General features: G+C 36.2%; 1 protein-coding gene across 10 annotated transcripts in view; it reads left to right on the forward strand.

Moving 5' to 3' along the window:
* Nucleotides 1-25258, forward strand: part of PRKD1 (protein kinase D1) — a 352406-nt gene that overhangs the window by 312183 nt on the left and 14965 nt on the right. For 7 of the 10 annotated variants that reach the window (XM_064374710.1, XM_021674897.2, XM_064374707.1 and 4 more), the window contains 3 exons: nt 11228-11389; nt 11948-12046; nt 13294-13561. In XM_064374710.1, the coding sequence (XP_064230780.1) occupies nt 11228-11389; nt 11948-12046; nt 13294-13561 (529 nt within the window). Of the gene's footprint in view, nt 1-11227; nt 11390-11947; nt 12047-13293; nt 13562-16180; nt 16320-18129; nt 18185-25258 lie in introns of all 10 variants that reach the window. The other 3 variants (XR_010342023.1, XR_010342022.1, XM_064374712.1) reach the window with 3 other exon arrangements.

Consider the following 25258-nt stretch of genomic DNA (forward strand, 5'->3'; position numbering starts at 1 on the left):
ATAAATATCTCTGCAGGTATCTGTGTGAACATAAATTTTAAACTTATTTGGGAAAATACCCAGAAGTATGATAGTATATTAAGTATATGTTTGGTTTTGTAGGAAACTACTAAATTGTCTCCCAAAGTTGCTGTGCCATTTTATATTCCCACCAGCAACGAAATAAAGTTCTTTGTTATTCCGCATCCTTGCCAGCATTTGGCCTTGTCGGAATTCCAGATTTTGGCAATTCTAATAGGTGTGTAATGGTATCTTACTGGTATTTTAATTTGCATTTTCCTGACATGTGATATTGAGCAGCTTTTCATATACTTATTTTCCATCTGCCTGTCTTCTTTGGTGAGGGGTCTGTTAAGGTTTTTGGCCCATTTTTTAATCTGGCTATTTGTTTTCTTGTTGTGTTTTCGTAGTTCTTTGTATATTTTAGATAATATTTCCAAATCACATTTGTCTTTTGCAAATATTTTCTCCCAGTCTTTTTTTTTTTCTCATTTTCTTGATAGGTTTTGTTTTTAAAATTTTCCATTCATCTTTTCTGAAGGATGCCTGGTGATAGGTAGAAAATGTCAGATATTTTTATACTATTTCTATGTGGAAAAGTCAAAAAAGGCTAGAAAAAAATGAAAGATGATGAGAGAGTATTTATAAGTGTTTCTTTCTGCAAACTCCTCTCACCCTTCTACATTTAGCTACTTGTCCTTTTATAGGGAAAAGAGAGGACTCATTATATTTATCATGTGTCTGCAGCAATCCTGGATCTAAATCTAGATTGAATCATTTCTAGAATGTATGAAATGAAGAATGACTGTGAGGTATGTGGATAAGTTTATGAATATACATGGATGTTGGCCAGGCATGGTGGCTTATGCCTGTAATATCAGCACTTTGGGAGGCTGAGGTGGGTGGGTCACTTGAGGCCAGGAGATCAAGACCAACCTGGGCAACATAGTGAAACCCTGTCTCTATTAAAACTACAAAATAATTAGCTAGGTTCGGTGGCGCCCACCTGTAGTCCCAGCTACTTGGGAGGCTGAGGTGGGAGAATTGCTTAAGCCTGGGAGGCGGAGGTTGCAGTGAATGGAGATTGTGCCACTGCACTTCAGCCTGGCTGGCAGACCGAGACTCTGTCTCCAAAAATAAAAATATGTATATATATTTTATACATATTTATGCAATAAATACACACACACACACACACGAATAGATATTAGTCCTCAAGTGATTTTTTTTGCTATACAAACATTGAATTGGTCCTCCCCTCTACCCAACCCTTGGGGCCAGTTTTACTTAATAGAATGCACAGGACTTACAACTAATTTAGGATGAAAAAATTGTAATCATACATTGTGCATGATAAGCTAACCACCTCAAAGTTGACTCCTTTTCTTGATATGAGGGCACAATATATCTGTTGTCATTAGCAGTTAATAGAGATACTTCAACTTACTTTTTCTTCTGGAAAATGGTGAACTAAATTAAACCAAGATAAATCTCTGCAAGTTAGAGACACAACAAAAGTATAATTATACTCTAGTTCCAATGGATGGTATGAGAAAACAGTTCCTAATAGGAATGATCTGAGAATTTCTGAACTCTCAGAATCCAGTGAGTTAAATTTGATTATGACCTCATTGATATAACAGTCAACGAGTGATACCTGTTCATAAGAAGGTAGATTGTTCTATTTGGTCTTATTGAAGTCATGCTGTGTGCATTTATTACTCTGACAGTACATAGGTACATATTAACATAATTTTGTTCTAAGTTAGTATCAGCGTGAATTTCTAAAATATTATAGATGAAATTTCTCAAAGCATGCTATCCCCCGAAAGATAATTACTGAAGAATGAGCCTGTTTTAATTGTAAACTTTTTGCCAACTGAAGATGAAATGGGTACGTGTTCATAGGCAATAACCAAATGATCTCTGTTCTCACTTAAGATCAGGAGAACTTTCATGTGATACAACGCACAGCCTTTCCCTTATTGCCCTCAAGTTGAAGCACCACTGTCATCACTGAGGTCTGAAAACACAGCAAGGTACCTCATGATGGGAAATAATTATGTTATTATAGTAAAACATCTTCATAAGTAAGTTATAGAGTATCCTGAAAATACCCAAGGGTTGGCAACAAGACAAAAGGGAGAAAGTAAGCATCCTTGAGAAAAATGTGTAATTTGGGCTTCATTTTTTTTACTTCTCTGAGAAAAAGCAGCCTACCTTTCCCATTCAATTTCATTCATCTTTCCCTTATATATCAGCATAAGAATAAAATATGTTTATGTTAATATAAAATATTAATGAACTATAATGGTAATTAAATTGCACAAGATTTTAATACCTGAAAGTTTTTTTTCATTCACTAAATGAGGATAAAGCATGAGTATTCTTTTTGTTTTGTTATATTGTCATCTTTTTGTTCTTTAGTTCTTTAATTTGTATTATTTGAAATGATTACAATTTCCAATAAATTATGAAGTCTTATATGTCTTCATAAATAGATACTGTCTTCCATCTGAAGATACATCAAAAGAAAAAAAGCAAGGTGTGAAAAAGTAGATGGATCCAGATTGGCAAATTGGACGCATCCAGATTGACAGATACATGGATGTCTTTATAGTGTTCACTTTGCTTCTGAGTATATTTGAATATGTTCATTTATAAATAATATAACTAATAAATATATTTTATTACAGTTGTTTGTGAAGTCTTTCCCTCAGTTCCAAAGGGCAAAGACTTCATATTTCTGCTCTAGAATTGAGGAATGTGTTAGGCAGACCAAATAGTGGAGGCTTTGTATGGTGTGGTTGGTGGAATGCCCCCCAGCACACCCCCTCCCCACCAAAGATGTCTGCACTCTAATCTCTGGCACCAATAAATATGTTACCTTAGGTGGCAAAAGGAACTCTACAGGTATAATTAAGGTTTCAGACCTTAAAATAGGAAGAGTCGTTTGGATTATTCAGGTGTGCTCAATCTAGTCACATGAGCCCCTAAAGCAGAGCACCTTCTCCAGCTGGAGGCCGAAGAGATGCAGCGAAAGTAGTCACGAAGATTTGAAGTGTGAAAAGGACTCAACACACAGCAGCTGGTTAGATGTGGGGAGCAACATCATGAGGAAGTCAGGCAGCTTCAAGGAGCTGAGAGAGACACTTAGCTCACAGCCAGCAAAGAAACAGGCACCTCACCACTGCAACCCAAATAACTGGATTCTGTCAACAACCTGAATGAGCTTGGAAGCGGTTCTCCCTCAGAGCCTCCAGATAAGAGAGCAGCTTGCCAACAACTTGATTTCTGTCTATGAAACCCAGACCAGAGAAGGCAGCTGAGCTCACCAGACTTCTGACCTACAGAACTGTGAGATAATAAATTTGTTGCTTAAAAAACACACACACACAGTAAGGGGAAAGATGGGGATTGACTAACTAAACGGTGTAGGTCTGTGGCAGTTCATACTTAATCTGATAGAGCCTCTGCTGGGTGAAAGGTTGAAGGAGGTTTTCTTCTCTGTGGCTGACTGTAACTTTCAGTTATCAAACTAAAGAGGGACATTTGACCCAAATCATTTTTAAATGCCATTAAATTTACCCAGTAGTAATAACTAACCCTTACTGTGTGCCAGGTATAATTCTAAGTATTTTGTTACATTAAATAATAAGACCTGACTGTGTTATGAGTTGACACATTATTATCATCCCATTTTACGAAAGAATTGGAAGCACCTCAGAGAGTTTAGATAACTCGTCGGAAGGCAGAAGCTGGGAAGAGGCAGAGCTGGAATTCAAACTCAGGCTGTCTGGTCTGTCTTCAGATAACTTGCTCCTGAAATTAAGCTCCAGGTTTCCAGGCTTTCCTTGTAGTCATACCTGTTCTGGGTTAAATAAAAAAATAAGAGGGGTTGAAAGACCTTTTCTAAGTAAGAGAAAAAAGAGGTATGGTGATCATTATCATTTGAATGGCCCATTTTCAATTCTTTATTCTCATCCTCAGGACCAGGATGGAATCATAGTAAGGTTTTCACAATGTAAAGGAGGGTTGGTATGGAGGGAAGGGATTATCCTGACTGTGCTGCTACTTTGCTTACCTCTTGCTGGTAACTGTTTCCTAGTGGCTTTTGAGAATGATCTGAATCTAGAGTATCTCCTTATTAAGAGCTAGGTATAAAATAAATACCAGTCTCCTGGATAGGAAAATCATGTTTCTTCTTAACAAAGATGTTGAAATCTTTACAAAAACGCTGATCAAAACTGGTAGATTTTGAGGGGTTGTACCTGGAAAGTAGAAGAGACTCTCTTTGTCATATCCTTGGGCCTAGGGAAATCATTGCAACTTATCAGCAGTGGCATCTCTGAGAGTCGCATCCATATTACTAGTATTTATCAAAAAAGTCATTACTGGCCAGGTGCAGAGGCTCATGCCTGTAACCCCAGCACTTTGGGAGGCTGAGGCCAGCAGATCACTTGAGATCAGGAGTTGGTGACCAGCCTAGTCAACATGGTGAAACCCTGTCTCCATCAAAAATACAAAAATTAGCCAGGCATGTGGTGAGCACCTATAATTGCAGCTACTCAGGAGGCTGAGGCAGTAGAATCGCTTGAACCCAGGACGGGGAGGCTGCAGTGAGCTGAGATTGCACCAGTGCACTCCAGCCTGGGCAACGGAGTAAGAATCTGTCTCAAAAAAAAAAAGTCATTACTAATGATCATATTTGTCATCAGAATCCTGAAATTTCCTACTAACAGATTTAAGAGAACTCAATTAAAAAGTCATGTACTATATTTTTTTCAGAGAGGCTATTACTATGTATAATATTTGATGCAAAATGTACTGTCACTAAATATGTCAAACATGTACTAGCATATCTAAAAGCCATGGATATCTTAAAGAATAGTATTCACATAATGAAAAGCAAGGAGAAATAGTGACTCTTCATCTTTCAATCAAATTTAACAAACTTGTGTTGAATATTTAGTATGTACCAGGCACTAGACTTACATTGACTGAGAATACCAAATGATAAATTATAACCCTTATAGAGCTTGTAGTCTTGTAAGTAAAACAAAAATAGGTCCACCAATAACTAAATATGATAGGATAAGTGTTATGAAGGGGATTTACACCAAAGACTCTGAGAGTAGAGAGACATCCAAGACAGACTGGAAGAGTCAATGAAAGCTACCTGACAGGTGAATATTCACAGTAAGCAAATGTTCATGTTCAGGCTGAAGGGTAGTATGTATGAAAGCACAGAAAGGAGAGTGTGGCTTGTTATAAAAATGGCTTTAGGGTGGCAATAAAAAGTGGCTATTTGGGTGAAGAAAAGAAGAAGCTGGATAAATACTTAAGCAGAGGGAGAAAAGGGAGCTGGTTTTGAAGGGTTTCATGTGCCTTACTAAGGGTAGGCACCTTATCCAGAAGTTAGTGGTGTTTCACTTGTCGGCTTGAAGCAAGATGGTAGCATCAGAATCACCTTTGGGAAGATCACAGTGGCAGCCTTTTGAAGAATGGGTTGGAGAACAAGACCTAAGGCAAGATCAGTTGGGATGCTGTGGCCTATCCCTAGGAAAGAGATGAGGGCTCAAACCAAGGCAGTAATGGTGAGGAGGAAGGTAAGGGGTCAGTGTGAGAGATGAAGGAGCTGGACTCTATTAGTTTTAGAGACCAGTGGGTTGTTGGAAATGAAAGAGAAGTTAGCATTTAGGATGAGCTGAAGGTTTCTAACCTAGGTGATTCACCATTCACCAAGCGAAGAAACAGAAGAATAAGTTTGGGTGGAAAGACACTGATTTCATTGTTGGACCTCTTTCATTTAAATGAATATACCCAAAAGACAACTGAATATAAGATTGTGGAATTTAGGAGAGCTTACCTTATCAATTTGGGTATTATCTTTAACAAGTACCTTTATAGTTGTCTGTTCTCTGCCAAATGACTTTTTAGTCTCTATCAGGTAAGTATAGTCTATTTCCCTTTAAGAAGGCATTAAAGGATTGTGGTTTCTAAGACCATGAAATGAAGCATAAATTGTAAGAGACTGTAATTAGAAAATGGATAAGAAGGTGTGCTCTTCTCTTGACCCTGGCAAACTGGCAGGAATGGAAGTCAACAAGGCCGCTGCTACAGTACTGTACCTCAGGCCCCCACCTGTAGTATTGTGTAATGGAATATTCTTCCTTCTGGTTTGTATGCCATTTAGAATTTAGATCCTAGGCTCATCACTTTTATATTTAGTTTATCTATCTCATTATGAACTAAATCAGTTTGTTCTTTGACAGAAAATTAGGCCAAGCACAGCTGCTCATACCTGTAATCCCAGCACTTTGGGAGGCCGAGGTGGGCGGATCACGTGGTCAGGAGTTTGAGACCAGCCTGGCCAACATGATGAAAGCCAATCTCTACTAAAAATACAAAAATTAGCCAGGCATGGTGACAGGTGCCTGTAATTCCAGCTACTTGAGAGGCTGAGGCAGGAGAATCGATTGAACCCAGGAGGCAGAGGTTGCAGTGAGCCACGCCCACGCCATTGCACTCCAGCCTGGGTGACAGAACGAGACTCTGTCTCAAGAAAAGAAAAGAAAAAAAAAAATTAGTCAAGGATCCCTATATTAAAGCTGAATTGCTCCTAAATACCTGTTTAAAAGATAGGTTGAATGAATCTAATTCTCTTTCCTATCTCTCATATGTTTGAGTAGAATAATCCTAAACGTAGAAGGTGGAAACTGCATATATGGAATGAATTATAAACTCTAGATTTACAATAAAGCAACAGTGTTAGACTTAAAGAATATTAGTACTTAGATATCAATATTAAAGAATATCCTTTAACACAAATCAAAAAATATAAATGAGAATGTATGTATAAACAAAAAATTAGAATTAGTTCTTTATTTTCTTGAGATATTACATTTATTAAAGCATTTCCTTCTAGTGACTAATTTTTCATTGATTATATACACATTTTCTAAGCAACTTGGGTCAAGAGAGTTTTTGTCTTGATCTACAAATGATATTTCCTCCCAGGCTTTGAAACAACTTATATTCACCCCATGGATATATCATCAATCTGTTATGTGTGAATGGACACTATTTTTTCCTGTACTTGGCCAAATGTTTCATTTCCTGAAAATTAAATTACTTAAATGCAACAAACAGATGGCCAGAGAGTCCTATAGTAGCTTGTTCTGCCATGAAATTTATCTGCATTTCTGTGGAAAGCCTGAGAAGTTGGACAAAAATCTTTTTGCACACTGTGCCATAGTTGATGTTTCAGTCTTCTTGGCATTTTAAAATAATTAATAATTCTGTTACTTTTGAGATTAAGAGGAAATAGTTAAAAGGCTATTTTATATTTATATGAAAAATTAAAACTGTTCATGAAAGTCACATGGACCACCTTGATTGAATTTATCTTAAAGTCGTACTTACGGTATTAAAAATGATAGAATAATTACACATGAAAATAGAGAAATAATAGCTAGAACTTTTTTCTTATTTCCAATCTTCAAATATATTCTCTAGGCTAATGACATGTTCTCATCTGTACAGTATAAGAAGTTTAACTAAATAAGGCATTATCTATGTATTCTGTTTTATTTTCTTTTGTTATTATCAAATATAAAAACAAGTTTAGTCATTTTTCTCAATGCAAAAAAAAAATACAGTTCATAAGTAAGTATCTATGATGGCCTTGTCTCAACCATATATAAATAAATGTTAAAATATACTTGTTTTGTGTCAACTATTCAGATAAAGCAAAATCACTTTACTACTGGGAAGTTTTTTTTAGCCGTCATTCAATACGTACTTTGGGAAAACTGTAAAGTATAAATATGCTCGTAAAAGAGCAAGGGCCAAGTGAAATGAAGGTACAAGTTTAAACTTTTCTAAGACTTCTTTTTATCACTTGTGTATACTTGGCCTTGAGTCTGATGTTTTCATTGAATATGTATTTTTTAAAATCTATATATCTAACTACATTCAAAGACCTTTATTGGGAAATAACAAAATATTCCCTTATCCTTTTCATCAAGATGCTATTAAAGGACATTTATAGATCCCTTCAGAGCTGACAATGAACAAAGCACACAATAGTTGACAATGAACGCTCTTAATAATCTGTCCCTTATTTTTGACCTAGAAGATTCTGCAAATACCCCAATTCTGGAAGTAAACATGTATTAAAGTTCTACGTTTTGGACAGGGGCACCTCATGTCATGTTGTGGAGTAAGAAAAAGGAATAAATCAAGTGAAGGACTTTAGTACCTCTAAGAACTCATGTACCAGCTGGGCACGGTGGCTCACGCCTATAATCCCAGCACTTTGGGAGGCCAAAGCGGGTCAGTCACCTGAGATCGAGAGTTTGAGACCAACCTAGCCAACATGGAGAAACACCATCTCTACTAAAAATACAAAAGTAGCTGGGCGTAGTAGCGCATGCCTGAAATCCCAGCTACTTGGGAGGCTGAGGCAGGAAAATTGCTTGAACTCCTTAGGCGGAGGTTGCAGTGAGCTGAGATCATGCCATTACACTCCAGCCTGGGCAACAAGAGTGAAACTTCATCTCAAAAAAAAAAAAAAAAAAAGTAAAACTCATGTACTTAGAGGAATACAGGTAGAGGCACATAATGATTCACATCATTCAGATAATTTAGCTAGGAAGGCTCCCCGGTCATTGTGACTCTTCCCTCTTTTCCGACTTTCAGAGCCTCAGAGCAGCAGAAGCAGCAGGCTGTGCAGCTCCAACACCACTCCTGTTTTCCCTGACCTCCCTGGGCCTCCAAGGTCACTCTTCCTTAACCTTTATCTCTTCTTCATACCAGTTTTTCCTCTGCCTACGCACAGGATACCTACCCTTGCTGTCTACTTCTGTTGGTCTGCTCCTTTCCTATTTTTTGCTTCTGCTTCGCACCCATACTGCAAGGCTTAGCCATTTAAGGAAATCAGACTCCCCAGAACACTGTTAAAGTGCTTAAAGTTGTATTAAATAGAAAAATAAAAGAATCAATGAAGAAGATACTCAAAGAGGAATGTGTACTTCCCACATCTTGTAGTGGACTTGTCCTAGGAGAATCATAACTCTAGACCAACTCTCTGATGTAATCCTTAAAGCTCATGCTATGATTATTGATGAAGAGTACAGCTGAGACTTTTGGCAATTCAGAGTCCAGTGGTCTGTGCAGTCATCATGGCTTCTCTAACAGAGGAAGGCATATAAGGAAAGTGAAATGAGACAGCCTGTGTCACAAGTTCAGATATGAACAGTGCTATCACATGTTCTGTGGTGCCCACCAAACAAGTGTGTATAGTCCTATGAGTCTCCTTAGAATCTGGCCCTCCCATGGTGGTCAAAGCCATCTGGCTATCTGGTCTTATTTGCAGGTAGTCAGGAAAAATAAAGTAAGAGAGCTGATAATATAAGCTTTGTGAACCTCACCCCCTCTCCATGTGCTTCAGCTCTGAGCAGGAGAGAGCAACTTGGGAGGTGAAGTCTATCTGAAGTAGTCACATTTGACCAGTTAACAGTACAACAATTTGAAGAACAATGACTCTAGCCCTTTAGAGGTAAAAGGCTATTGTGTAGATTTGCAGGCATCTGCTCAGATCACATTCATAATAAACTTGCAATTCCATGACTCCATTATGCTGTATGATTTGACCCCAAGGCATCAGAATCAAAGAGACCCATCAGATGTCTGAGGCAGAGATCAAAATGGGCAAAGTAGGAAAAGGATTCTCTAAGAAACAAGTTATCGTTTTCGGAGCTCCTGCTAGCCATAGCCTGGCTCTGTACCCAGTTGATGCCAGGCTTTCCTTGCAAATGGGTAGCGAGAGGACAGCTACAATAATGTAGACTCACCCACAAGGCCTTCTGCTGCTCACCACCCAGCATCCATCTGTGAGGTTTCTGAACAGTGAGCCATTTCAGGTTTTAAATTTCATTTTACGTACAATTTTATCACTCACTGAGATTTTTTTTCTAAAATAAAGAAGCATTTAATTTTTTTCTCTCTTCAGCTGTTAGCACATTTAAGTTAGTTCCTGCTTTTTTTGTTTAGGTAGGTTTTGTTCATGATGATTTTTTTTCTTTTCTTGCTCATTGGAATATAAGTGGAATATAATTATTTTTGTGATGTTCAGATTTGTTGTTGTGCAAAGAAAAAAGATAAAGGTCAAATGATCAAAGGCATTTGTTGATGACCCAGAAGAACAATTCAGATTTAAGCATTATTACAAGAGACCATCTAATGCTAAGCGTAATTTTCCTTGACACATGTGGCAATTAATTTGTCAAGCGCAATGCTGGTTACCACGACTAGTCATTACTTTATTGTGGAAACATAGTAGTCCCTTGGTATCTGTGTGGGACTTGTTCCAGAACCCCCACCCCAGATATCAAAATCCATGCATACCTGCATTCCACATTTGACTCTGCAGAACCCACCTGTAGGAAAAGTTGGTCTTCCATATCTTCAGGTTTTTGTATCCCATGAACACTGTATTCTCAATCCTCATTTGGTTGTGGATGCAGAACCCACAGATACCAAAGGCCAACTGTACTTACTGAAAAATATCCACGTGTAAGCGGACCCATGCAGTTCAAATTTGTGTTTCTCAAGAATTAACTATATTTATTGAGTGCTTGAAAATCAAGCAGTTAAGATGGTATACTGGACAAAGCAAAGGCTCTCTATATATTTTTTGCTGTTTTTATGATCTTCACTTAGTATAAGAGCTTCTGTCAAAAACTACTGCAGCCTCCAGTAGCGGAGCATTTATAGGTTTTGACTAAGGTACTTCATCAGTGCACAGCCCAATGTACTACTTGTATAAACTTCATCTTTACTACATTAGATTTCTACCAGTTGTATAGAAATAGCCTAGTATGCTTAGTAAGGACAATATGTTTAATATTGGGGATGATTCTAAGAAATTATAGATTTCTCAATATGGTATTCTAATTAAAACCTAATTAGCAATTCACTGTGCTAGAACTTGGATTTTTCACATAGAAATAATTTCGCTATGCATGAAAAGTAAAGATGTATTTTTTGGAGACATAAGAATTTCAAAAATATAAGGCAGCACATGTGGAATGTAGAGGTGTTAAAAATCTTAAGTGTGGGTTTCTCTATAGCTTTAAGCTTGAACAGTTTTGTATAATCAGCAAGCTTGCCAAACAGTATCAAAAAACTCATTTTCTTCAAGTGCTTTATTTATCTTTAATAGAACCTTCATCACCCTGGTGTTGTAAATTTGGAGTGTATGTTTGAGACGCCTGAAAGAGTGTTTGTTGTTATGGAAAAACTCCATGGAGACATGCTGGAGATGATCTTGTCAAGTGAAAAGGGCAGGTTGCCAGAGCATATAACGAAGTTTTTAATTACTCAGGTAAGAAATCAATTAGAGACAGAAAAAAAATAAAATATTTAATATCAAATGTTATCATTGTTTGACTACAGCTTTCTGGCCTTGTTGTTTAGTCCCTACTTCCAGTCTAAACTACACTAGAAAAGGTTGTAGTGGCTTTATTGTGTTATGTGATTTATATCTATATTAATCAGAGTCCATTCGTATCTATATTAATCAGTGTACCAAATTAGTAACGTGTTTGTAGGTCCATGTATTCAAACTTTTCATGAAAGTTTAAAATGTATATTGGTTTAGTCTTGGTTCTTTGAGAATATTTAAGAATGGGTATCCCTGTTAGATTTCATAGGTCCTTTATCTACATCTGTCTTGGCTGCTGTATGAATACCATCATATGTAATTTTTTCATTGAAATTTCTTTAGAAACTTACGTTAATCCAGCTTATTTCAGTGGTCTTGAACATAAAGAAGTTTGAATGTTCATTGTCAGCTTTTTTTCTTGGCCTCTTAACTGGTAGAAGACATTCTGAAATTCATACACTGGAATGAAATTATTTTGACGATTTTTCTTCTTTATAGATACTCGTGGCTTTGCGGCACCTTCATTTTAAAAATATTGTTCACTGTGACCTCAAACCAGAAAATGTGTTGCTAGCATCAGCTGATCCTTTTCCTCAGGCAAGTATAAAAGCCTATCTCAGCAAAAAGCCAGTTGACAGCATTGCTAGCTTCCATGTAGCATCTTGTCACCTTCTGTTTTTCCCTTAAAACCTTTACTTGTTTCGAGTGTTTTGTATTCATTTTCATCCATCTGTTACCTCCTTGTATCTTTGGAACTGTGGTCTTGTTAGTTGGGCTTTTTGGTGAAGCCTACCTTAATTATACACAAATGTGCTTTCTCATTCTGCCTTTTGGCTTTTCCAGAAGTAGCCTGAGAGTGACAACACTTGAGTCCCAGAGATGTTACCAGCTCACTAATGGGCAAGATATTAAACCTCATTGTTGTTCTCAAGAACGAGGGCAAAACTTTTTTTCTTTCCTCGACTTAGAGAGTGGGAAACCAAATATCTCCACAGGGAATCCTAGATCTGAAATGGCCTGACTGAGGTGGCTGTCCTGCCTTGCTTCCCTAACACCTTCTGGTCCTGCCTACATATGTGCCAGTGCAGAGCTAATTTTGAGGATTATTGTGGCTGACATGACACATCTCTGTACTTATCCTTCACCCTCTACTCATAATAAGCCCTTGAGTGGGCATCACTTTCCTGATTTGCATAATGTTTTCCTGCCTTGTAAACAACACTACCCACTTCTGAGTACACTTACCTTCATATTTGTGTCTCGGTTTCTGGAGAAGGAAGACTCTTAATTGTTTCCATTTTTTTATTTTTATTTTTTATTTTTTGAGACAGGGTCTCACTCTGTCACCCCAGGCTGGAGTACAGTGGCACAGTCTCAGCTCACTGCAACCTCTGCCTCCCAGGCTCAATCAATCCTCCCACCTCAGCCTCCCAAATAGCTGGGACTACAGGTGCACACCACCATGCCAGGCTAATTTTTTAATTTTTTTGTAGAGATGGGGATCTCACTATGTTGCCTCAGCTGGTCTTGAACTCCTGTCCTCAAGCAATCCTCCTGCCTCAGCCTCCCAAAGGGCTGGGATTACAGGCATGAACCACTGCACCCTGCCAAGGGAGACTGTTTAGGTGATATTTTTATGAATGAAAACATACTTTTGTATCACTACATAAGCCACTGTCTTCAAATACCTAAAATGGAAACTACCTATTACTTTAAGAAATCCGTATCATTTACTGTAAAGGGAAAGTATTTAAAGTATAATGGTTGTATCTGGTGAATCTGAGCCAAGACATACAGACACACAATTGTGAACTGAGTATTTCTGCAAACCCTTTTATCAACAGGTGAAACTTTGTGATTTTGGTTTTGCCCGAATCATTGGAGAGAAGTCTTTCCGGAGGTCAGTGGTGGGTACCCCAGCTTACCTGGCACCTGAGGTCTTAAGGAACAAGGGCTACAATCGATCTCTAGATATGTGGTCTGTTGGGGTCATCATCTATGTAAGCCTAAGTGGCACATTCCCATTTAATGAAGATGAAGACATACATGACCAAATTCAGAATGCAGCTTTCATGTATCCACCAAATCCCTGGAAGGAAATCTCTCATGAAGGTAATATCTTCTATTCAAAAATGATAATGATCTAATCCTTGTGTGTTTATGTTATTAATTTAAATGAATTTAATTGTAAGCTATTACTTGATAAATGCTCATTGTAAAGTGCCCACCAGAGTGGAGACACAAAGACACAAATTAATTGAGGTGGGACACATATACATAACAGAAATTAGGGAGATATATATATTATATATATATATATATAAAATATATATATATATATATAAATATATATATATATAGAAGTAAGTGAACAATCAGATAGGATGTATTTTGGTACATTTCCTTAGAACTTATAAATATTTATAACTTAATATAATGGTAATAATGAATTATTTATAAGGGCTTACTTGTATGTGCCTAGTTCTGTGTTAAAAACTTTTAAATTATTATCAACACAGGAACGTTATGACATTGATAATTGATATTTGAATGATCATATTACATGTATTAGTTTACCAAGTTCTTTGTCTACTGATTTTGTTTTTAGCATTAAAATATGTATAATATTTTACTTGGCCATTCCCCTGGAATTTTTAGGTTATTTCTCCGTGTTCAGTATTATAACATCTTGATGTATTATTCCTATATTTATCTCTGATAATTTCTTTAGAATAAATTACCTTGGCAATGTTGCATTGTTTAGAGCCATATTCTTAGTAAGTATTTCATTCCTCTTAAATAAAACACAATTGTTTTAAAAGAAGTTGCAGGGGCTTACAGGGCAGAGAAAGTGACTCATTCAGTACTTCGGAAAGGAGTTCCTCAGTTAACGTTCATTGGAGTGTATTTAATTCTCATAAAAAATTTCATAAAATAGATGTTACTATTATGGCTATATTTCAAGTGAAAAAATTGAGCAAAAGCAGTGACACCACTGCTCAAAATACAAAGCTAGTATATAGCAGGGGCACAATTCATACCCAGGTTGTCTGAACATACATCCTTTCACCATTAGCCCTACTTCTTTTCTAGTTTACAGGCAATATCTAGTTCTAGGTTCATTCTGTTTGTTCAAATATTCACCATGTGAAAAGGCTAGTACATTTGTAATCCTCATTTATGTGATGCCTGTTACTGCATATGTTGGTATAGAAATGGAAAAAGAGTATATAAACTGCCTAGGATAAATTAAGTTCTTAGACTGCTAATGGTATTAAGTGGCAAGAGCTATCCATTATCAGAGCTTTAAGTTACCATTAGCAACAACCTTTAACATCCTCTAATTAGTTGCAAATCGTAGGTAGATGGATATATCTTAAAGGAACCTGTGGCCCACAAAAGAACTATCATGTGTGCCAAAGGAATAATTAAATATTTGTCATAATTCAACAAAGATGAAAAGTAAAGTGTAATTATGTTTCTTTCCCAGGAGACAGAGTAGAGAGAATTATCAAATAACCTTGTGACCAGTACCCTTGATAGGAAACATTACATCTAAGTAGAGCTAACCATTATGCTTGATACTGGTAATCCAGAAATCCAGTAAAATAACTTGATCCTGTTATTAGAATGCAAATCTGCAGTATCACTGAAGCCAATCAGACACTTTCCTGTTGTACAGAAATTGGATGTTGGGAAATAACCTTCATGTTTTTAAACTTTTTTTTCTTGGAGTAGTGGAACAAATGATGTCCCTCTCTCTGCTTTTGTGAAAATTTGACTTACTATGCAGCTATATAGCCTATTAAGACAAAACCTATTCAGGCCAGAAATAAATGTTTATAAATTATGAACTTTTAATTATTACTAATAATAGGCTCTGGAGGACTAGATATCAAAGGCTCAGGAAACAGTTTTTGGGAAATTGCAATATACGTACTTGGTAGGTAATACAAAAGTAGAGGACAGAATATCAGATGTGCTTCAAAGAACTTGAATGTTAGTTGGGGAGATGAGTTATGTGACACTGGATAAAATGATGATTGATTTCCTTGAATTGTTACATAGGTGGAAAATCAGGGCCTCTAAGTTCAGAGGAAGGAGAATCACTGTGTACTTGACCAGTTAGGACTCTACTTTCAGAGGAGACAGAATTTAGGCCAGTTACTGAAGAATGGAAAGAAAGAGACATAGCATTTTAGCAACAGGGAATTATGCAGGATAATTCAAAAGGCATTTATATTTGACTAGGATTTTAGTTGGCTGTAGAAAGGTCTAAGCACTAAAAATTTCCTACCATTCAGATGAAGTGATATGGAGATTAACTCAGATGGGAGATAGAACCCTCACTTTTCCAAATGACTCAGTACCTCCTTATGGCTCACTCTTGCCTTGGAGGCACAGGCATTATACTGTTACATGAACTAAAGCTCTGAATGGCAAAAAAAAAAAGTTATCTAGCTGCTGATGTATGAACAGAACGCATGCTTGAAAATAGAGAAAAGTTAGTTAAATTTCATCATAGTATCAGTTAAGGTGTCATAAAAGTAGTTGCTGGCTCAGGTTCTATCCCATTATCTTGTTGAGAACAAATAATTCCATCATTAGAAGTTATAATGGAGTTGAGACCAAATAATTTTGATTTTAAGCTTGTAGAACTTGATAAACCAGCAAAACTATTAATAGTATCTGTCACAGGGTGGTCACAACTGATATTAAATCAATTTTTAGTCTCAGGATACTTTAAACCACACCAGAAACACTGAGAATTCAGATCCAAGGAAATAAAACTCCAAGTACCTCCATGATTCTGACAAAGATGAAAGGTCAAAAGTCAAGTAGTTTGAGACAGAGAATCCTATCTGCCATTGTGAGTACTCATCCCTTACCTTCTTTGGGCTTCATTTCCTCATCTGCAAAATGGGAATGATTCCCGCCTACATAATGAGGTTCTAACAAAAACTGAATGAGGTAAAGATTATGAAAGGCATCTATAAAGGCAGGTGTGGGGTGAGCCAAGAATTTGCATCAGGAGGACAGCAGAACACTAAGCACTTGCCCTGGCTGGTAACCAAAGATTGATGGTATCATTTTAGAAACAATGTGAAGGTTTCCTTGGTGTTCTTTGGACATATTGCTAGTTGTATTTTTTCCTGGCATGAAAAAGCAAAAGAAAGTGTTGTTATAAGGTAAGATCTTAATAACATGCATACATGTGTCAGAATTATAGATTCCTTTACTATATGTTTTTTCTGTTAGTGTAGATGTTGACTTGATACAATATAATACCTCTACATTGGGGTGGCTGAGTAGCATTGTGCTGCTTGATTCACACAACAATCCTCTGATAAGTGATTTGCTTTAGTCTCTGCATTAGAATGAAGAAAGGTTTCAAGACCTTGAAATCAAAGATTTAGACTGGAAATCATTTGTCATTTGTCTCCATTCTATACAACTATATATTGTTGTATACCAAAAGGGTACTTAATTTTTATGGCTTGATATTTAGGAACCTATAGAAATATTGTACTCATTGATTATTCCTGCTAAGATGATTTAATAAGCTGAGTACCGGCATTCTGGAGATATGCTTGCTAATACTTTATCAATGAATTAACAGGAGTCTAGTGTTTAAATAACATAAACCTATCCCTAACTTAGGCAAATAAGGTACTTTATTGGCTCACACAACTGTGAAGTCCAAAAAGCAAACCTCTGATTCAGCTGGATCTTAAAGTTCAAGTGTTAAATGTTTCAGTCTCTCAGCTCTGCTTTACTTTATGATAACTTCTTAAAGCAATGATACCCTAGCAGCTCCAAGCTTATGTGCTACTCTTTATTGTCCATGATTCAGAATGGAAGAGGAATCATTTCTCTATAGCTGTAGAGTCTCTGGAAGGGTCACTGATTGGCTATGGTTAACTCTCTTGATACCCAGCGAACAATCAGTCATGCAGCCGCACCAAGAGCCTGGCTCTGATTGGCCGTATGGTTGATGATGACAACCTCCAGGAGAAGAAGGAAGTTCCTGCAGGGAAACGATGCTAGGCTAAAAACAAACACAAAAGCATTAACAGATTAACAGATGTCCTTTATAAAAGTAGATGTTTTGTGTGCAAAATAAGGTATGATTTGAAAAATGAGAGAAAATTTGAAGAAAACTTAGCAAATTGTGTTTCCAGTAAAATGGAGATTGTAAAATTAATTAAATGTTGAAAGAAAAAAATATGAATAGCTCACACTTTTACAGCATTTGCCCTGTAGCCGGACACTACTGTAATCACTACATATGTGAATTTGTTTAATCACCCCAGCCTTTGAGTATTTACACAAAGCTTGTTTTATTATTGTTTCCATTTCAAAGATTAGATAATGCAGGCTTTGAGGGTTAAGCAGCTTGTCTGGGTAGGGCCAGGGTACAAATCCCGTCCCCTGGCTCCAAGGCAGATGCTCTTAACCAGGATATTGACAGCCTCTTGATTATCTTCCTGATAGATTTAGCCATCCTGTCACATTAAATTTTTTAAATGCTTTCACAGACATAGAGCTAGAATAGCAACAGAAATTTTAGTAATTTCTAAAAGTACTGGGAAACAGGATCATGTTATGATAAAGAACTGAGTTACGAGCTGTATCATTTAGTATCTTGGTGATCTCATCCACATTACTTGTTCTCTTAGGTCTCAGTTTTCTTTTCTGATATGGTGATGCTAATTCCTACCTTACTGGGTAATTGTAAGTATTAAATGAGATTTTGCTGGAAACTGCTTAGCACAGTGATTGGCATGTCTATTTTAGTTTAAACATTGATCGTTTTCTATTTCCCAGTCACTTTTCATAGTCTTTCTGTCTATCTGTATGTATGTATTTAGTTTTTTATCAATGTAAGCATTCATGTATATAAAACTACAATTGTGTAAGAAGTTATATAACTGAATGCATTCATGTATAACTATACTTACCATAGTTAAGTAATATAAATTATTATAAAATACATTATAAACAATATGTAACAAAATATATACATCATATATATAGTTATGCATATATAACTATATAAAAATGCATGCATACAAATGAAACATTCCAGCATGAATTGAATGTTTACAAACAGTTGCAGAAAAGGAGAGTCTAGCTCATCACGGGGAAAGAGTACGGGAATATTTCAGTCTATCCTAAGGCAGTGTTGTATGTTCTACCATATTTCATTCATCATTATGGCTGTCTCAGTGGTTGTTTGTCATCATCCAGTATATCCCTCACTACCCATCAGTAATTAGACATGGCCTCACTCTCATCTCCAACCTTATCTCATGCCAGGTTAGGCTTAGTGGTCAACACATTCATTCTGTTACCCTTCTCAGTTCCTTGAAAGAACTCATGCACCAAATATTCACTTGATAAGGCAAATTTTCTTTATCTATGGAAAGGGCAGCTCAGTATCACTTAAACATATTTTTAGTTGACCAGGTGCAACTAAGGAAAATTACACCTTATCATTTACCAGTATGCCCCTCCTTCCATTGTATTTTTAAAAATAAAAACAAGAAATAGATCAAGGTATCCCTCATGTTTGTAGTGTCTGGTATGTCGTAAGGGTGAATCCCAGACAATGCTAAAAATCCCAGAAAATTGCAAGCAAGACTCAGTCTGTGACTGAAGAAGTAGGTCGCAGAAGTGTAGAGCTTAGAAATGGGATATGGAAAAATTAGCTATTAGTCAAAACGAGAATATTTTTAAGGCAGGAGATTTCTAATAATTTTGCCAAAGAGCCTCTTTGATAATGGCTTATTTTAAACAACCTGTCATGGTCTAGCTATATAGCAGGCATTTTTTAACTTTAGCATGCCAGCAGTTAATTAGAGGAGCTAGTTAAAAATGGAGATTCCTAGGCTCCACCCCCTTAAACTTGCGTTCTGCACTGAGAGTATAAGAAGTCCCTGGTTCATGGACTACCCATTCAAAAATGCTGCTCTGGAGCCCAGATCCCCTGAAATAACTGACAGTCAATAGAGCTCTAAAACAATTTTGAATTAAGTTTCTGATATTCAGAGGTAGATAAATTATAAAATTTATAAAATCGTTTATAAATTTCTGTCATTTCTAAAATCTTTTTGTATCTCTATCATCTTTTTTATCAGATATACAATATCAGGTCATGTAATTTTTTCAAAATATCAAATATATTCTAGTATAGATTGCCATGAAAATAGAGAAAATACAAAAAGAAGCACAAGTGTCTTTTGTCAGGAATAAAGACGAAAACACTATAAACTCCAGGGAAATACAAAAAGTTGTATAATGAAGTCGTGTATAATAAAGATGCAACTAACTTATGTGTCATGATTTTAAGCAAATAAAGGAATGTAAGGGCTGGGCACGGTGGCTCATGCCTGAAGTCCCAGCACTTTGGGAGGCTGAGATGGGCAGATAACCTGAGGCCAGGAGTTCAAGACTACCCTGACCAACATGGTGAAACCCCATCTCTACTGAAAATAACAAAAATTATCCAGCTGTGGTGGCACAGCTACTCAGGAGGCTGAGGCAGGAAAATTGCTTGAACCCAGGAGGCGGAGGCTGCAAGTACCTCTGCACTCCAACCTGGGTGACAGAGCCAGACTCCATCTCAAACAAATAAATAAATGAAATAAAGGAATGTGGGAAAAGAGAATCTCTCTGACACTTAAATTCTTTTTTGGGTATAGGTTTAAAGATTTGTGGTTAGAGGCTATAGGAGATATGGGTTATAACCTAGAATTTCTCAGCTAATAATTGTATATAAATTATTCCACTTATTGCTTATTAATTTTAAATTTTATATGATCTGTAAACCAAGCATGTCTGACTTAACTGTAATTAGGAAAAGAATATAAATAATGAAACTTCTACAACACCAGGAATAAGGAGAACAAAGAAGTGAAGAGAACTGTAAGAGCATTAACGTCCACGGGGTTCATAATGGGATTCTGCCTAAGGGAATCAGTGCTATTACATGTGTTTATGTGTATCATTTAACATACAATTTAACCATAAAAGCTTAAAGTTTTTAATAAATGCCACATATATTATCTATATATATTATGTCTATATATCCAGATATGTATTCTCCATACTGTGTGCCAGGCACTATTCTAAGTTACAAAAGTGGCCAGTATAATAATTTAATATATCTAAATTAATTGGGAGAAGGAGGAAAACAACATGGTAGGGAAAACTGGAGTGAAATGATTCATCTGTGATGGAAAGAAATCACACTTTTTCAAAGTGATTCTTCTCAAACTATCTGTGATAAAGAACCAGTTTTATCTTATTTTAATTTCTAAACATATGGACTAGTACTTTGTAAAATATAATTAAAATGTGATAGCAATGTTAAATAGCTATAAAAATTTCCAAAGACTGAGTCTCACTTTATATACTTATTTCATCATAGACTTTAAATACTTATCTCATCATAAACAGTTCAGACCAGCACTGATTCATAGATCATTTTGTGCAGCACTACTTTTGAGTCAATGAAACAAGTATAGAAGATACTGCATTTATTATTTAGAGGTATGGAGACAATCAGAAGAAAAATTTTAAATAGTTAAAATAAGTAGTTTCTAGAAAGCAGATCTAATAATGAGATATAAGAAGGTTTTTTTTTTCTTCCCTTTTGTACTTGTCTTACTGATTTAGATCTTTTATCAGGTGCATGCGATAACTTTTGTAAAAAAAATTAATAAAAATAATAGCGCATGGAGTGAATGATAAATGGAGTAAACAGAGTACAACCTTTTGTATAACTATAATTTTTCCATGTATGGTGTAAAACTGTCTAAAATTTGAAATAATATATAATATTTATATGTAAATGTTCACTCATGACCTGTAGGATTACAGTTCTTTTTCTATAATCACTGCAACGTGACTGAGCAGTTGAAAAAAGATGCAATCTTAAGTCTCTAAACTATCATGTCCACCCAAAGGGGAACTGTCAAGTGTGAAGGTCAAATGAATTCTCTCTTCTTACATTCCTTTATTTGCCCAGAATTATAACACATACCTTAAATGATTCTTCTCTACATATGACTTGATTATATAGCTGTAGTTTTCCACAGAGTTTAAGAGGAAAAGAAATGACACAGGTAACCAAGTGATATGAATTGTATAGTTAGTGAAGTGAGATATAATTTGCTTCAGTGCAAGTCATTTCACTGGGAGAGTGATGACAGACCTGTAGCGATGAATTGGAAAGCGTTTGTTAGAGTCATAGCACATTTCCATTATCAAATTGAATTGATGTGTTCAATATACAGTAAATACAGATATACAGTAAATTTGAGAAAGGTTAGTAATGGGCCATGAAGATTACCAGAGATGTTGCCACTTTTTTCCTTCTGAGTTTTGATATTCCTTTGTATGCCATTAGAGAGGCAAGCAGGCAGTAATCAACACAGAGGCAGCCTCGGAAATTGTCTCACAATGAGCCCCCGACCCCTGCAGACAAAAGATCATTTTCTGTGTTCACAGGTGAGGTCTGAAGAAGCACCTATTCCCGAGTCACCTGCTGTGTTGTTTCTGCTCAGCATCAGAGTCACATGGTTAGTCGGTATTCTCAGGAATTGAGACCAGACAAGAAGCCTTGACATTTGGTGAAATACACACACACTTTAGAATTAATGCAAAGGCATAGGAAATGCATTTAGTGCATCACAATCTGATAATTTTGCCTTTAGTGCAAAATTTTACCGTTAGTGCAAAATTATCAGATTATGATGGTGCAACCAGTGATGTAAGTTTCTTCCACTTGTGTGCTCTGGCAACCTCCATGGTAGTATTTATGCGTCTTTTCCCTGATAAGCACAGCTATAATTTATTCTTCCAATTGGCCTCAATCCTCAACTATACAATACAGAATACAGGGTTTTTCAAGGCACAGAATGGCTATAATAATATACCACTAAATTTATCAAGGCATCTAAATTTTATTAAAATATTTTTGTCATTCAACTTGGTAAACTCAAATAAAATTTGTCACAAGTGTGTTTTTTTCTCCAGAAATTGGAGATTGAAAAATACAGCCAGTACAAACACAAAGCAAAGCTAAATAAAAGCCTAGCACCATTACCACATGGTATGTTTTCAAAATCCAACAGTGTTCCAGAACGCTAAACACTTAAGTTGGAAGTAGCACTTTGCCATGAAAAGGAACCAGCTGTAGGTCCCTCTTTCACAACATATTGTTCAAAACAAAAAAATAACCCCATTGAAAATAAACCTCGGGTAGATGAGACCTAGAAATCCAATGGTATGAGAAACAAAAGAAAGACAATTGTCATTTTAATAATTAAACTGTGTTTGTAACAGTTTATGAGCCTTGCAGATCCAGCGAGTCTGCTGAATATTAATGAATAGATTGATTTGTCAACATATTAACACACTGTCAGACATAACGGCATGGAGGAAAGGCGAGGAGACTAGCCAGTGAACTGCTTAAAAATGCTAACTGGGTGCCAGGAAATTTAATCAGAATTGATAAGGTAAAGTGAATTATGGAGGTCAGAACTTCCACTGGGGTTTAACACTCTAAACAATCTCAACTTAAGATTCTGGAATTAATTATGTTTAATTTCAATAAAAGAATATTAATTTTATACAATAAAAAGGAACTTTCCAATTATGATCCAAAGGCATACAATGATTTGAAAAATGTCTAGCGATAGAGTGATTTTTTTTTGCATATACAAATCAAAATCCAAATAAGATGATATCTGAAAAGCATGTCCCATTAGGAAAAGAATGACTTACTTTGATAGCAAGTAAAATACAGTTAATGAGATTTTCCCTAGCAAATGATATTCATAGAGAGAAACAGCTCAGAGTTTTTAGCAAGAACATTGGCATTGTACATGCTCAAAATTGGCTGTTTATTTGCCATTCAACATAGAAATACTTCCTGCATATTCCAGGTATAAAGTTTCACTTCTGAATGTACATCATAGTTGAGTTGAAATATGTAACACCCGAGTATATGTGGAGATATCTGAATAGAAGATCAACAAAGGTTAAATATTCTGTAAGCTTGCTTTCTTCCACAAAAACAAAGAATAGTATTTCAAAATACAGGATGTTAAAAATCTTATCTAACACCTATACTGCTCCCCAGTGCCAATTCACTGAGTAATTATCTAGAATATTATTAAATTGCTCTAGTGATGGAAATATACAACTTATGAGGAGCCCAGTTTTTTAATCTGACCCCAAAACAATGAACAAAAATGTTTACTTATTTATACACACTAATAGAACAAACCTAATTTTTTTCTGGATAAAGACTCATCTCAGAGGTTTGAAAGCAGTCATCATGTCTCCCCCAGCCTTCTCTTCTTCCACACAAGTCAGTTTGTTATTCAGCCTCCTGTTCACTGTGGCACAAACACTCTGCATTATCTATGTTCTCTTATAGTCAAACCTCACTGCTGATCTGACTTAAGGGTCAATGAGTCTAATTAAGAGTAAAGTGAAGCTACTACTTCCCTCTTTACAAAGTACACATATCTTTTAGCGCAACATAAAATAACATTTGATTTGGGATAATAAATAGGCTCATACTGAGTTTACTGTGGATTTAAAACCCAGAATTCATTTTTACGTATATTCTTGATAAGCCAGATTTTCCAGTTCTGTACTTAGTCCTTTTGAGGGGGTTGAGAGAGCAGGACCTAAATAGTGGACTTAGTTTCAGTTGTCTCCTTTAAGTTATCTTACCAGCATGGCCCGTTGCTCCAGTCTGTAGTTATTGGGGAAATTATTTTTGTAATCCAACTTGTTTGTTCTTCCTGTTGCAACTTCTGAGCAGAAATTGTATTTAAAACCTTCTATCTCTTCATTCCAGATACTGAATAAGATGGAGCTGAGGACAGATACCTCTATATTTAGATACCTTTCTGTATATTTATTTCCATCTACTCAGGGACTTTTTGGGCAATATTAAGCCAGTTTTTAACCACTTTCAATGTTCTCATACCTCTAGCTCCTTGCTACTCAAAATGTGGTCTAAAGTTCAGCTATATTGGATTTCCTAGCTGCCATTAAAATACAGGCTATCAGGCCCGACCTCAGAACTACGAAATCAGAATCTTCAGTTAAATATCTCTTAACTATTTTTCATATGTATATAAAAGTCGAAGAAGCACTACCTAGCACAGTCATTGGAGTCAAACTGCAGCTGCACACACCTGAGGTGCTTCTACAAATATTGATATCCTCTCCTAAAGATTTTCACTTGACCTTTGGTTTGAGTATCAATATTTAAAAATAAAACTTTCCAAAGGATTTGTGTATAGTCCATTAAATTAACTGTACACTAAAATGAAAAAAAGTCCAATATTAACATGATCAGAAAAAAATAAATATATTTTGATTTCTACTTTAAATTTTGAATCAATTGGGCTTCAGTTTGGAGGCTGCTGTATGCTTGTGTTTAAGCAATTTATAATTTCCAAGATCATATCTCCAGTTTTCAGAAGGAAATGAAATTGGATAAAAAGCAAAGAAGTAACCATTGATAGAATAACTTTCTACAGAGGAAAGAACTGAAAAAGGAAAGATGCCCAGTCGCGTCTCTAAAGGTCTTGCACTTCACTGGATTCCAGTAATTGATTCAGGAGCGAGTGAGATGATGATTTCCAGTGGCCTTGTTTGCTGCCGGCAGCCTCTGGTTTCAGCCCCTGAGAGGAGCGTCCCAGTTAGTGTTGCTGAGCAACAGCATGCTGGGTTGAGAGCTGGAATGTGAAGGGTTGCAAAACGATTTTTTTTTTTTTT

Source organism: Aotus nancymaae, unplaced genomic scaffold, assembly GCF_030222135.1.
Source record: "Aotus nancymaae isolate 86718 unplaced genomic scaffold, 86718_ANA_hifiasm-v0.15.2.pri h1tg000011l, whole genome shotgun sequence".
In the NCBI taxonomy this organism is placed as follows: domain Eukaryota; kingdom Metazoa; phylum Chordata; class Mammalia; order Primates; family Aotidae; genus Aotus; species Aotus nancymaae.